Genomic DNA, 14,997 nt, shown 5'->3' with positions numbered 1-14,997 from the left:
CCCGCCTCCTGCCCGTTGACAGCTGGGATAGGCTCCAGCACTCCCCGCCCCCTTGTGAGGATAAGCGGTGAAGAAAATGGATGGATGGAAGGATAGAACCGTTCCCATTGCGTGCGTAGAAAGCTAAAGAGGAGTGACGTGTGTGTTGAAGTGTACGGTCAGGCCTGTGTGTGTGGCGACCCATACCCCCCCACCCCACCCCCACCGAGTCACCACTGACCTCACTCACATTCCGCTTGGCCTCCCGTCGTTTGGCTTTCATGCGGGAAACGCTTGCTGGTTCTCCCCCCCCCATAAAGGACACCTGACTTCCGCCGCAGAGTGACGCCTCTTCTCAAAGCAGAGATCCTTTCATCCCCAGCGTGGGTATGGCGATGGTCCCCCCCCCCTTTATTACGTGCTGGTTATTGTTCCATTGAAATATGAAAACGTGAACACAGCTGGATTTAGCCTTGCTTATCAACACTGTAGCCTTCTAAACACAAAGGTTGTTTTTTTTTTTTTTTTTTTTTTTTGTTCTTCACATCCCCTAATAAAACGTCTTTAAAAACCTTTCCCATGGTGCTTTTCTTATTCCCCCCCCCATGGGAAATAATGTAAGGGAAGACTTCAATAATGAAAATTAAATACCATATCGCGAAAATATTTCAAAATATATCTTTTTATTTTTAGAGGTGCCGTGGAGGTGTTTTTATATTTCAGGTTAGCATTGAGTGTAGCCACGGTGCTAAAATTCCCCCAAATGTTGTCGTGTTGCCGTACTTGCACTTCACATAATTTCACTCTCGCACGTTTGCTGTCAATCGTAGCTGGTAGCACTTTAGCACTCCAGTATGCGGCGCGCTCACAGCTTCCTGCTTGTTGTAGTTAAAAAAAAAAAAAAAAGGACCCAGTACCTCTCATTTGCTTGCTTTTTTTTTTTTCAACAGTTAAAGTAAAACTCGTACAGTGACATTGAAATACACTTTCACACGGTGCCAGTTTTTCCCACTTGTGTTCATAATACAAAGCCTGTAAACGTTCTGGAGCTTCGTTTTGGCTTTGATCGGCGTATAAAAAATACATCAAAGTGACATCCGGCTTTGTAGGTTACAACATCTTAGTACCTTTTTATGATTTATATAGCACAGTGCAATATATACCGTAATAGGAAATATCATTTGGTACATTTATACGCCACAGCTGTGTAAAACCCGAAAGTGCCCACATTGAAACACGAGATATTTACAAAGACAGTACACAAAGTTTAACACTAACGCTAGTGGTGCACTAACGCTAAAGCTAGCGCCACACTAATGGTAGCTCCGCGCTAACGGTAGTTTAACGCTAGTGCTAATGCTAACGGCGCCACGTGCTAACGCTAAAGACTCCGCGCTAACAGGGCCAGTTGAAAAAAAACATACTAGTGTAGCGCCGAAGGAAAGGAGTCGGAGGCGGAGTCGAACACAGAAGCAAACCTCGTTTTAATGGCAGACATCAACAGACTAACGCATAACGGCGGGAACGCTCAACTCCCTCTCACTCCGGAAGTGTAACCAACCATAACGTCCGATCGTCACCAGTGTTGAACGAGTGTTCCCAAACAAGCAAATGTTCGTCCCAGCGGGTATTCCAAGTTAGCGAAAGTTCCAGCCGGTCCAAAAACGAAAACCAGCCGGCGCCCGTGTAGTTAGTGTTCCAAGCACTGTAGTTTCCCAGAGCAGCGGTGAGAAGAAGCCTCCTTGTTTCGTCTTTCTCGTCCTTATATAGGCACTCCTCGAAACGTTTCACACGAACATGAACACTCAGCGACAAGTTTGTCGAATGGCACATGTGACGTTTCAGACTGGCCGGAAGTTTACAAAATACACTCACAAGAAGACTTTTCAGCACCGGAGCGCTCAGACCGTCACATCAGACCGGTAAATGTCACTTCCTCGGCACATATATTCCACCGGTCTCACTCTTACCTTTTTCCACTCGAGTGCCACTTGCGGCTGTTTGAAAATATGCACAAATTAGCCGCATCACCGCATAAACCGCAGGGTTGAAAGCGTGTGAAAAAAGTCGCGGCTTATAGGCTGGAAATTACGGTACATGTGTATACTGTATAAGTCACTATTGGACGTTATTGGAGTTTACAACCGTCCATCCATGTGGGGTCGCCACAGTCGGGTAAACTGGATCTTATCTCAGCTGGTATGGACAAAAAAACAAAACAAAAAAAAAAACAGAATAAATTCCTAAAACGTTAACCAGGCCATTGCTGTATCCTCCTTTTGATTTGCAGAAAGAAATGAAATGATGTCAACTGATTTGATGTCACCGAGGCAGTGACATCGGCTCCTAAAATACAAAAAAAACGTACAACGCGCACATTGTTGTTCTGAAGCCCGTTCTGCTCTCGATTTGCGATGTGACAAATTTGTCCCCGTTCCCTCAAAAAGAAAAAAAAAAACAAAACACGTGAAATCAACAAACGCATGCACGCACACGAACGCGTGCAGTGTTCTTTTGGCGCATCCAAAACCAATTGCCCATGTGACAAAATGTGACTGGTGTGGAAATGTATAGTGAAGAAAATAAGTATTTGAACACCCTGCTATATTGCAAGTTGTACCACTTAGAAATCGTGGAGGCGTCTGAAATTTTCATCACAGGTGCATGTCCACTGTGAGAGAGATCATCTCAAAAGAAAATTACAGAAATCACAATGTATGATTTTTTTAATGATCTATTTGTGTGGTACAGATGCAAATAAGTATTTCAACAGCTGAGAAAACCAATGTTAATATTTGGTACACTGGCCTTTGTTTGCGATTAGAGGTCAAATGGTTCCCTGTAGTTGTTCACCAGGTTTGAACACACTGAAGGAGGGATTTTGGCCCACTCCACCACACAGATCTTCTCTAGATCAGATGGGTTTCTGAGCTGTTACTGAGAAACACGGAGTTTCAGCTCCCTGCAAAGATTTTCTATCGGGTTTAGGTCTGGAGACAGGCTAGGCCACGCCAGAACCTTGATACGCTTCTTACGGAGCCACTCCTTGGTTTTCCTGGCTGTGTGCCATTTGGGTCGTTGTCATTTTGGAAGACCCAGCCACGACCCATCTTCAATGCTCTGACTGAGGGAAAGAGGTTGTTCCCCAAAATCTCACAAAACACCCCCAAAGCATGATGCTACCACCCCCATGCTTCACTGAAGGGATGGTGTTCTGGGGATGGAACTCGTCATTAGTCTTCCTCCAAACACGGTTAGCGGAATTATGACCAAAAAGTTCCACTTTGGTCTCATCTGACCACAAAACCTTCTCCCATGACTCATCCAAATGGTCATTGGCAAACTTAAGACGGACCTTGACATGTGCCGGTTTAAGCAGGGGAACTGGAAGTGTGCCACGCATGACTTCAAGCCATGACGTCTTAGTGTATTACCAACAGTCACCTTGGAAATGGTGGTCCCAGCTCCTTTCAGGTCCTTGACCAAGTCCTGTCGTGTAAGTCCTGGGCTGACTCCTGACCTTTCTAAGGATCATCGAGACCCCACGAGGTGATATCTTGCATGGGGCTCCACTCCGTCATGTTTAGCTTCTTCCATTTTCTAACGATTGCTCCGACAGTGGACCTTTTTTCACCGAGCTGCTTGGCCCTTTCCAGTCGTGTGAAGTCGTACAATTTTGTCTCTGGTGTCTTTGGACAGCTCTTTGGTCTTGGCCATGTTACAAGTTTTGAGTCCTCCTGATTGTATGGGGTGGACAGGTGTCTTTATTCAGCTAACGACCTCACACAGGTACATCTGATTCAGAATAATACATGGAGTGGAGGTGGACTTTTAAAGGCGGACTAACAGGTCTTTGAGGGTCAGAATTCTAGCTGATGGACAGGTGTTCAAATACTTATTTGCAGCTATATCACAAAAAAAAAACCATACTTTGTGATTTCTGGATTTTTCTTTTTTGATTCTCTCTCTCACAGCGGACATGCCCCTACGATGAAAAATTCAGACCCCTCCATGATTTCCAAGTGGGAGAACAAGCAATATAGCAGGGCGTTCAAATACATATTTTCTTCTCTGTAGGTGCAAAAAATAGAGCGGAGGAAAAGATTAACGGTGCGGATAATCATAGTTTGCAAACGCGCGCGCACGCGGGTGTGTCGGTGATAGCTAGCAGTTGAAAGAGGCGTCAAGGAAAAACCTTTTGTTCGCCTTTGAAGCTCGCCCATGCACGCGAGTAGTGCCGTCGTTCAAGCAGTAAAGAGTTTACTTACTTACGTCACATTCTTTTTTCATAACTGACTTTATTCTCATCAAATTATTACTTTTTTGTGGGGGGGAGAAGCTATTTTTGTAATTTTTCCAACTAATTATCTGAAAAAAAAAATTTTATTTTAAGGATACTAAGGATTGTGTTTTACTTAACAAAAAATGTTTTCAAAAACGTTATTTTTGTAGAATATTAATTTTTTTAATGTTCTGTATATCACTTTATCCCCCTCCCGTCCCCATGTAAACACTTTGAGAGAAAAAAGGAGTATTACAATTTTGTGGGAGAACACCTTTGAGGAAGGCATTGCTCTCTTGTTAAAAAAAATGCTGCACGTTTAAAGTTTTCTAAAAAAAAAAACAATTTGATGTTCCGCAGCACTGCTGGTAAAATATTAATTTGACGGATAAAAAAAAAAAGTAGAATTGTTTGGGAGAGAAGGGCACAAAATGCCATGTGTGGAGGGAAACGGAAAGAGACCCAGAGGACGACCCAGGACACGCTGGAGTGACTATGTCTCTCGGTTGGCCTGGGAACGCCTTGGGATCCCTCCGGAAGAGCTGGAAGAAGTGGAAGTCTGGGCACCCCTGCTGAAGCTACTTCCCCCGTGACCCGACCCGGAGAAGTGGTAGAAAATGGATGGATGGATGTCACGACCCATCAGTACGGAGGAGGACCCAAATGCAGGACTCCGGAGACGCAGAGCCAGTTTGGGAAAATTGTTTTGTTCGTTCCAAAGTCAGGGATCAGGCAGACAGTCAAGTGGAGCGGCGGTAACTCGGACGTCGGGCGTAGAGAGCAAATCCGGGGGCAAGCAGGGGTCGGTACACGGGAGATCGATCAGAGATGGCAGCAGTGTCAAAGGCGTCAAGCTTACGGGGTCGGTCGGAGCACAGGCGGAGGTCGGTACACAAACCTTTACGATCAGGAATGCGGGAGTGCGGCAACGAGGCATGAGTTGCGAGGATCTTGCGAAGACCAGTCGTCCCCTTGCTCCTATCAATACCGGGGTTAATCAGCCAGGATGAGGCGCAGGTTGGGCCTGGACCGGCGGGACCATGACAATGGATGGATGGATACTAACGTGGCCTTTATACTCTGAACTGCGTCCACATTTGGAAGACACTTGATTCCGATCTATTTGTTCATCTTAGCTCGGTACGTCCCCTCCAAAGAGAAAACTGTACATTAAGTTCAAACTCCTCGGGTCTATTTCCCTTTGGCGCTCATTACAGGTAGAATAACACCAGATGAGTCTGTGAGTCACCGGTTGCACAAAAATGGTTCAACCCCCCCCGACCCCCCTAATTAATCTCAACTGCAATCCTACGTGCTACACATGCACACAAACACACTCGTTGCGTTGTCATTGCAGCTTCACTCGGTCCACAGCTGGAATGGAAGACTTCATAAAGTGTTCGTTTGAGGCAAGAAGCACGACTTCATTTCCGCTTAAATGGGAGCCAAAAGACTTTTAGTGGTCTTGAGTCAGTAATTTACTTTATTTGTGGCTCTGCGGCAGGGACGCACTCGCACGCGCCCACTCCTCCATCTTTCTAATGGTCAGTAATGAGAAGCAATTCAATTAGCATGCGCTCCAGCGACTCACGATTGTCCGGCCGTGAGTCGGCGTGACGTCACGGCGGGTTTACGGGAGCCGCTCGTCGTTGTCTGTGCGCGTCTGGAAACGAACGCTTTCGATTTAAGGCTTGTTTTATTCATGGGATGACAAATGATATGAAATGTTAAATGCTGGGGGGAATTCTCGAAAGACTCGTACTTTTTTTTTCTAGTGGAAGGTTGCATAGAGTACATGTGGAATGCAGTGCAGTGAATACTTCCCACGACAAAGATTCATATTGCACTGTAATTGTTGGGAAAAGAGTACCACAGGTGCATTATTTGCCTTGAGGATGCTCGTGGAAAAGTACAGAGAAGGTCAGAAGGAGCTAGATTGGGTTTTCGTAGACCTAGAGAAAGACTATGACAGAGTACCAAGAGAGGAACTGTGGTACTGCATGCGCAAGTCTGGTGTGGCGGAGAAATATGTTCAGATAATACAGAACATGTACGAGGGCAGCAGAACAGCGGTGAGATGTGCCGTAGGCGTGTCAGAAGTTGGAGGCGGGACTGCATCAGGGATCCACGCTGAGCCCCTTCCTGTTTGCGGTAGTAACAGACGATGTTAGACTGGATTCCCCTTGGACTATGATGTTCGCAGATGATATTGTGATCTGTCGTGACAGCAGGGACCAAGGAGAAGTGATAGCGAGGGTGGACGACTTCAAATACTCGGGGTCAACAACACAGAACGAAGGAGATTGTGGTAAGGAAGTGAAGAAACGGGTCCAGGCGGGGTGGAACAGTTGGCGGAAGGTGTCTGGTGTTCTATGTGACAGAAGAGTCTCCGCTAGGATGAAGGGCAAAGTCTACAAAACAGCGGTGAGGCCGGCCGTGATGTACGGATTAGAAACGGTGGCACTGAAGGAACGACTGGAAGTAGAACTGGAGGTGGCAGAAAGGAAGATGTTGAAGTTTTCGCTTGGATAGGATTAGAAATGAGCTCATTAGAGGGACTAAATGAAGCTCCTCAATTCAGTCCATCAGTTACTTGGGACCAAGATGCCACAAAAACCGCAAATAATAGAGGATATTGGCAAAGTATGCATATTTTTTTTTACCCCTTCCTTGTTGTCGGATCTTGATCACAGACCAAGACCGGGTCAAGCGGTCAAGGCCTGCAGTTCTTTAGATGTTGTCCTGGGTTCCTTTTGACCTCCTGGATGAGACGATGAGGCCTTTGAAACCGCTATGGCACACGGAGACCAAAACATTTCCACATTTGCTACAAAACTTGCACGCCGATCGCATTTTAAATTTTTTTTTTTTTTTTTTTACCACCACGAACGGCACTTTTGGAGCTTGTCGGACTTCAGCCTGAAATGTAATCCACTCCGGTTGATTGCGTCTGTTCCCGCCCGCTACCTCCGCCGTCATCACCATCAACTCACCGCCGTCCCTCACAAAGGGCGCTTAAAAGCATCGATCTCGCGCAAGGGTCTACGCCGCAAAGCTAGACTTTAGTTGCCACGGCAACAGCTTACAGCGCTTTAAACGCCGCGCGGCTCGTCACAAAGACGGGACCGCGTGTGGCGGAGCAAAAAAAAAAAAAAAAGATTAGATGTCCCTTGTTGACCGAGCGCGCCGGAAAGGGAGATTGTTTCGGATCACTTCTCCCGACTCGGACCGGACACTCGATTGCGGACCGGGTCGGCGGAGGTCGGGGATAAAAACCAGTCGAATGTTGCTTTATTTAACGCTCCAGTGGGAAAGCGACTGAAGTAGGTTAAGCATAAAGGCGTCACGGGCCCGAATTAAACCGTGTCCTCCAAAATAGATGACCCAAAAGCGTCCACCCGTTCCCCTCCCCTCGTTTCAGCGCTCACGCTGACCCGACTTTCGTTTTGTGTGACGCTGCCAAAGAGTTTTTGCGCTACCTGTCACGTACCACAACAAAACACCGGATTTAGACGGCAGTGTTCAAGTGGCGCCATTTTGCTTTCCTTTACATAAACGGGGGAAAAAAAAAACAACGCACCCTATCAGATATCTTGAAATAAGCCGCTTCACAAATGCGGATGAATCCGACATCCAATATCGGATGAGCGCAGATCAGATATTATACAGTACCATGTCGGTTCCAGCCCGATATCGAATTACACTGATTAGCACAAAAAAAATGTTCAAGGAAATGGAAAAGCCGAATTGAGGAAAATGCTTTGCGAATTAATTATGGCAAATGAGATGTTTCCATCGTGAGCAGAAATAGTCAGGTGACCAGTGGAGTCATGTGATGTGATGGTTGCGCTCGTTTACGTGAAAATGGAGGCAAGCGGTGGCGCCCCTAAGCCCATGAAAGGGGGGAGGAACATTTTAGACCAGTTATGCTCTTGAGTTGACTCCTAGTTATCGGACATGGTTTCTTCTGTTTCGGATCCTGCCTTCTTTGAGACTGTGTTGTCGTGCACAACGTTCGTTTATAATAAAACCCACTGAACATCATGTCCTCGTCTTGGAGTCCTGCATTTGGTTCCGCCCGTGCACCGTTGGTTCGTGACAGTGTTTTTTTTGAGGAAGAATATTGATCGGGAACCCCACAGGGTACCACACTGCTTAGGGGGAGGGGGGGGGTACACTCCTTTGGCCACAGGTTTTCAACTCAAGGCCCAGGGGCCAGATCCTGCCTGGCGCATGATTTTATGTGGTCCGCAAAGGAAAATCATCTGCGTCAACTTCCATGATTCTGAATCTTAAGAAAAAAATTACACTATACTTTTACCTCAGCTAGGAATACCAAAATCCAGTTGTCAAAATTTTCCACATTTATTAGGATACATTTTCCCAAATTGTTCCCACCACTCGACACCAAGAGTCACTGATGGTGTAGTGCACAGGTGTCAAACTCAAGGCTCGGGGTCCAGATGCGGCCTGCCACATGATTCTATGTGGCCCACGAAGGCAAATCATGTGTATCAACTTCCATGATTTTTGTTAGAAATCGAACCAAAATCTCAAACTATCATAAATGACAGAGATATTGCAAGCATTTTTGTGATAATTGAAAAACCCATCACCCTTGATTTCTGATTCCAAAAACTAATTGATAAATTTACTGTGTAAATATGATGGGTCAATTCAAGGTTTTCATGGTTCCCGTCATAATGGCCCTCAGACAGCAACCGTAACTGCAATGTGGCCCGTGATAAAAATGAGTTTAACACCTCTGGTGTAGCGGTAACCACGCCTGCCTTTGGTGCGGGCAGCGTGGAATCGATTCCCACTCAGTGGTGTTACCTGCCCTGTGACTGACTGGCAACCAGCTCAAGGTGTAGACCACCTTTTTCCTGAAGCTAGGTGGGATGAGCTCTGGCTTTCCTGCACCCCTGTAAGGATAAGCAGCTTGGGTAATGACAGGACATGAGACTTGACACCAATTCTAATGGAGATGAGGTTATCTTGTCGACACAATTTGACAATTTGTATTGACCCTTTCCCTTCAGATGTCATTTTTGCATTTTTTTTTTTTTTTAGCAGTTATGAAGCAGAGACATGTAAATCACAAACAGAACCTGATTTTATTCCAACTGGCTTGCCAAATGATCTTTACTACTTCAAAAGCTCCCGACTTCTTAGATATGACAGCTTCGAATTCACTTCAGAAGTGTCAGCCACCCCCAGAGTGACAGAATGCCTTTGTGACTCAGCACTTAGTCATGTGCACTTTATTCATATTTAATAGGCGAGTGTTGACAATTTGAAACTTAAGCACTTCCGAGCAAAAACGCAACTCATTTTCGTCTCACTGTACATTTCAAACAAAAGGTTTCATTCTTGACAACTAAAGTTATCCACTAAATTAAATTGTCGTTTACATTGAATTAAACAAAGAGCCAAATTCCACCCTAGAAATGTCCGCTTCAACTTAGCCCTGCAACGGCACCGCCTCGCCGGTGACCGCCGGCTTCTTGATGCTGAACAGCTCGCGCAGGTTGACCTCCGGGTCGACGTAGTGCGGGATCTTGCGCTCGTTGAACAGCCCCGCCAGGTTCACCTCCAGCTTGGCTCGGCGGGAGATGCGCATGCGCAGCGCAAACAGGCGGTTCAGGTTGTCCTCCACCAGGGGGAGCCTTTGGCCGTCCAAGCGCTTCTGCCACGATTTCCTGAGACGTGGGTGGTCCTGTAGAGGGGGGAGGAGATGACTGAATGAGACTTTTTTTAACGTTATACATTTTAGTAACCAGTTATTTCTTACCTTCTGTCTTATTACGCTGGGGTCATGATGAAGCAGATGTCTGAGCATGCTCTCCTGAGGATTGCAACGCATGTCAAAGTTCAGAACTTACAGTTGTATGCCACATTCCCTTAATATTAAAAATAAAAAAATGCCTCCCCCCACCCCCATCACACACAATTTCTTCAATGCAAAACTGGCATTTTAGCTAAAGGGGGAAAAAAAAGATGCAAGGCTGAAATTAGACTATTGAGCTTTTCTAGCACACAAATGATGTAATTTATAAATACAGAAAATTCATGTGATGGTACAATAAATTCATACACGAGTCCCTATAGAAAACGTCCTTCCAGTTATGCAAAGGAATGACATTGTTTACTCAAAACGCAAATCTTTCTTTGCAAGAGCAGCCAATTGGCTTAAGATTTGTGGTTTTAATTTTAAATTCTGCTTTCCACTGGAAAATACATTTTCCATCCCCATCTTAGATTTTTTTTAACTTCTCTTCATACATGAAAAAATATTGACGTATAGCACCTGGTAAAGTGCGTAGTCATCATGACAATTTAATTTACAGTAATGAATTTCAAATGGAAATGTAATTTTCCTTCTAAATTAAAAACTCAAGCAGGACATGATCGCCACGGTTTCTAAAATTTTGAACAAATCATTTGGGTTTAATTAAGTCATCCAACTAGTAAACCGCTGTAAAATGTCATTACTATACACTTTAAGCAACAAAAGCAAATTGAGGGAAACTAAATAAGCAACCACATTTCGCCCGGTAATCTAACTGGACCGGACGGGTAAGTTCCCTACCCGCATGGCGAAGGTGCGCGGGCAGTCTGGGAAGGAGCACTTGTACTTGAAGAGCTCCAGGTGAACCTTGCGGATGTGGTGCTGCAGGTTGAAGGTGGTGGAGAAGTAGGCCTGGCAGTCGTCACGCGGGCACACCAGCACCGGCTTGTGCAAGGCGTGCGCCCGCTTGTGACGGCGCAGTGAGTCGGCCCGCTTGAACACCTTTTTGCAGGCTTGGCATGTAAATGTTGCTATTTAAAAGAAAATTTTAAAACTATAAAATTTTACTTTTTTTTTTAAATAAACTTTATACCTACATGAATGTGTGACCATGTGCTTCTTAAGCATGCTCCAAACGGAGGCAACCAATGGGCAGTTTGCAACCAGACAGCGATAACCTACAAAAAGAAAAGTCCCATCAGATTTGCCATTTTGTGCAGGTACGAGGCTGCACTTTAAGTAAACAACCTGCGTGCTGCTTCTCGTGGGCTCGACGGGCCACTCTGGAATCAAACACCGCGCCGCATTCCTCCTTTGAACACCTGCAGCAGACAACAAACGGAATGAGCTCCATTGATTTTAGGCTTTTAACGCTGCTTCAATCACAAGCCAGTGGTCGGTTTAGCCTTCATTGTAAATATTTTATATTCTTATACTAGTTTGTTCTCAGGTAAGAGGGGTGCTGTGACTGACGGACACACTTGAATTTTGCGACAAGGCCGTGCTGTTGCAGGTGCTCCTTGAAGCGACATCTCTTCTTGAAGGTCGAGGAGCATCCAGCCTCTGTGCACTGCAGGCAAACAAAGTTGACGTGCAGCAGCAGCACTTGACTGTGGAGTTCCTGGAAACTCGTATTAAATGGTGGCCTTTTGGCTCCATCTGCAGGAGATTACCTTGAAGTACTTTTCTTTGTCGCCGTGGGCGTAGCAAGTGTGTCTCTTCAGCTTGTCGGCCTGGAAGAAACTCTTGGTGCAAGTGGCAAACTCGCACCTGCGTGGTGAAGAGGCACAAGCTCAATTATTAGCCTGTGTCTTAAAAATTAAAAATACGGCCGTACTTTCCTGTTTTTTGTCGCGATTTCAATCTGTAACAAACTACAAATGCTTTGACTGCGTTAATCGGCAGTTTCGTGGCGGTGAGAAAATATTTTACAGGTAACGTAGAAAGATTTACTTTGACATTGTTAAAGTGTGTACAGTTTTTTTTTCCTGATGAGCTTAAATCACTCGAAGAAAGGTTTGTTTACAGTTCACTCTCTGCTTCACCTTTATAGGCAGACGGTTTTTCGCGAAAAAGCGATGTAAATATTTTCCTAAACTTCAGTGGATAAGCAAGGAAACATTTGAAATTTTTGATGAATTTCATAATACAGAACTCTGCAAATTTAATTTGATTTTCAAATGCGATGAAACAAGTTTAAATTTTCTGTCTGAAATAGAGAAAAAAATGAACAATGCGTTTACCATGTATTTTCCCCATTGTGAGTCCTGATTTCCAAAAAGATATCCGATTGACTTAAAATGTAATACTTTTTATGACAAAAATGCTAAGGTTTTTTTGCTGGGTTATGATGATAGTGCTTCACAACGTATTTTGGAAAAAGTTAACATGTCACAGAAATCGGGCCCTAGGTAATATGGAAGGTTTCTCAGTAGTCATGGTGTTCTATGTCGTTCCTTTGCACTTAGCCTTACCAAGTCGAATTAAAAATCCTTCATGTTACCAGAAATGAAAAAAGTGTCAAGCTCACACGACCAATTTTAATTGTACATGCCAAATTTTGACAACCCCCCCCGCCATAAAACAACCTGTAAACCATGTCCTCTACACGTTTTGGGAGTACCAAGATGGCGGCCAACTGGCTCGATGTGTTTGAGTTTTTTTTTCTTTTTAAATAAATATCAGTGGACCCTCCCAGTTTACGATACCAACGACTCCAAGTCCCAGAATGCACTCAGTGCTATGATCCAATGTCTTTTTAATCGAACTTTTCCATCTTAATAAACAAACAAACTTTTTGCACCAATGTGTTACGTGACAAATTTCAACGTACTCTTTTAGCTGAGCGTGCCTCACGAAGGATAGCCACCTAGCTAACGTTAGCTTCCCACCCCACGACGTAGCGAAAAATTACCCACGTGGAAATATCTATTAAGAGACAAAAATATTGCATAAAGGTGACTTGCTTGAACAGTTTGACGCCATCGTGTTGCCTCACGTGGCGGCTGAGACGAGACTTCCGGGAGAAGCGACCATTGCAGCCGCCCACGGTGCACCGCCATGGATGCTGGGTATGAGGAGCAATAGCATAATATACTAATTACTCGTTATAAAAAAAAAAAAAAAAAAAAAAAAAAAAAAGTGTTTCTCTTTTAAATGTGCTTACATTTCCGGCGTGGGTGGCCTCGTGCTCCTGTCGCCTTCGTTGCTTGGAGAAAGTCGCCCCACACCCGGCTTGAGGACACCTGAACGGCTGCTTGACCTTTAGACGACCAACTTCAGGTTTATCTTCACGTACACCGTTCATTTTTCCAAGTGGTATTATTAGTACTCTTACTACTACTATTATTATTATTATTACTATTTGTTCCCTTGTGAACCCGGGGGTCACTTTACCAGTCTGTCTTTAAAGCCTTTTAATTGCTTAATTGCTAGCAGGTGACTGGGTCCCTCTGTGGCGCCATTGTGGCATCGTTTAGGCATCAGGCTGACTTCAATGAAGCTAATTGATATAAGTTGATTTCAATATAAGTAAATATAGTACAATACTGATGTATTTATTTGTAAATATCACTTTTGTTGTCAAAACAAAATAGTACAAAATTTTAATTTTGTCTTTCAATTTGTAGTTTTCCTCTTTATTCTACTACTATCACAAAAATAATCACACTATCTTAAGGTTGTCTTATCCTGTGGTTTTTATTTTTAATATTAGGCCTATTTTTTTTATCAGCAAAAATGGGAACGAAACGGGGGAAAAGGAGTGAGCGAAGTTTGTAGCATTTTTGGCTGATATCATCATGCAATGTTGGCGCTTACAAGACTTTCAGTGTCTTCCTGGGTAAAATAATTGTGACGATGTAACAAGCTCTGATTTGAGTTTATGTATATTTCCGCAAATAAATATTAATGACAAGATTTGTTTTGTATATTTGCAGTTGAATTTTGGAGCTATTTTGTCCGTAGTTTATAGAAAGAAACAAAAATGTTAATTTTTACTCTAACATATTGTACCAATATCTGTAGAGATGCTAATTATCTGCGCTCTCTTATTTTTTTTTTCCAGAGCTGCATGTAAATACATATTTTTATGTATTTATCTACAAATGTTTTACGATTTTTATCACGTTTTACGTTTTATAGATTAATGTTTTTTTCTACTAAAACAAAAAAATATAAAAATTGCCTGGGGAAAAAAAAAAATCCCACCAGCAACAAGAACTACCAGTACCTAGCTACCAAGCTTTCCCGATAGATACATACATACATACATACATGACTTATAATAATAATAATAATAAATACACCCACATTTTATTGCACATTACATGTAAAGATAATCAGAGGGAGATTCCCATACATTTATTTGTTAAATGCTTTATCACAACGAGCCATCTGTATTCTCTCCAGATGAAGTATGCTTGTAAACTATATCTTTATTCTTATTCATATATTTTTATTTTATCTTTCTTGGGTTTATAGTCTGTCGTGTGCTTCTTCACTTCATACACAATATAGGATTGTCTTTTCTTCTTCGCGTATATTCCAAGATGTAATGTAGCTCTTTGTACAGCAGAGAGTGCTGTGGCTCTGGAGTGACTTTGAGGGTACTGCAGTACTGTACATATTCAAGTTTGAAAGTTGCAATATCTGTCAGAAATACATCTGTAGGTGATTCAAATTATTGTTGCTTATTTTGACTGCAATAGGCAAAAGATGACACGCTGTGGCGACCCCGAACGGGACAAGCCGAAAGAAAAAGAGGAAGAAATTTGACTGCAGTAGAGAATTTCGGCAATTCGAATGACTAACCCTCTGCTACCTATCTCGGTAAGTAGCACAACGTGTACTTTTACGTGTACAATTGACATTTTAGCTAATTTTCAAGCACGAAGGGTTCTTTCTGTGCATTTGTCGTTTTTGTTTATAGGAGGCAACATGAGAA

General features: G+C 43.7%; 1 protein-coding gene across 2 annotated transcripts; it reads right to left on the bottom strand.

Moving 5' to 3' along the window:
- Positions 1–9,509: 9,509 nt before the first annotated feature.
- On the bottom strand, positions 9,510–13,442 carry 42sp43 (P43 5S RNA-binding protein). 2 transcript variants are annotated; one of them, XM_061845001.1, is made up of 9 exons: positions 13,219–13,442; positions 13,019–13,119; positions 11,726–11,822; positions 11,534–11,622; positions 11,301–11,374; positions 11,150–11,230; positions 10,854–11,065; positions 10,056–10,109; positions 9,510–9,980 (listed from the first exon to the last, which is right to left on the bottom strand). In XM_061845001.1, the coding sequence occupies exons 1-9, from the start codon at positions 13,357–13,359 to the stop codon at positions 9,726–9,728; spliced, it is 1,104 nt and encodes a 367-aa protein (XP_061700985.1). In that variant the 5' UTR covers positions 13,360–13,442; the 3' UTR covers positions 9,510–9,725. The 2 variants fall into 2 exon arrangements, with proteins under 2 accessions (XP_061700985.1, XP_061700983.1); XM_061844999.1 differs by having other exon boundaries at positions 10,854–11,083; positions 13,219–13,441.
- Positions 13,443–14,997: the final 1,555 nt, after the last annotated feature.

The sequence above is a fragment of the Syngnathoides biaculeatus genome, chromosome 16 (genome assembly GCF_019802595.1).
Source record: "Syngnathoides biaculeatus isolate LvHL_M chromosome 16, ASM1980259v1, whole genome shotgun sequence".
NCBI lineage: Eukaryota > Metazoa > Chordata > Actinopteri > Syngnathiformes > Syngnathidae > Syngnathoides > Syngnathoides biaculeatus.
This window is presented reverse-complemented; position numbering and strand designations above follow the sequence as displayed.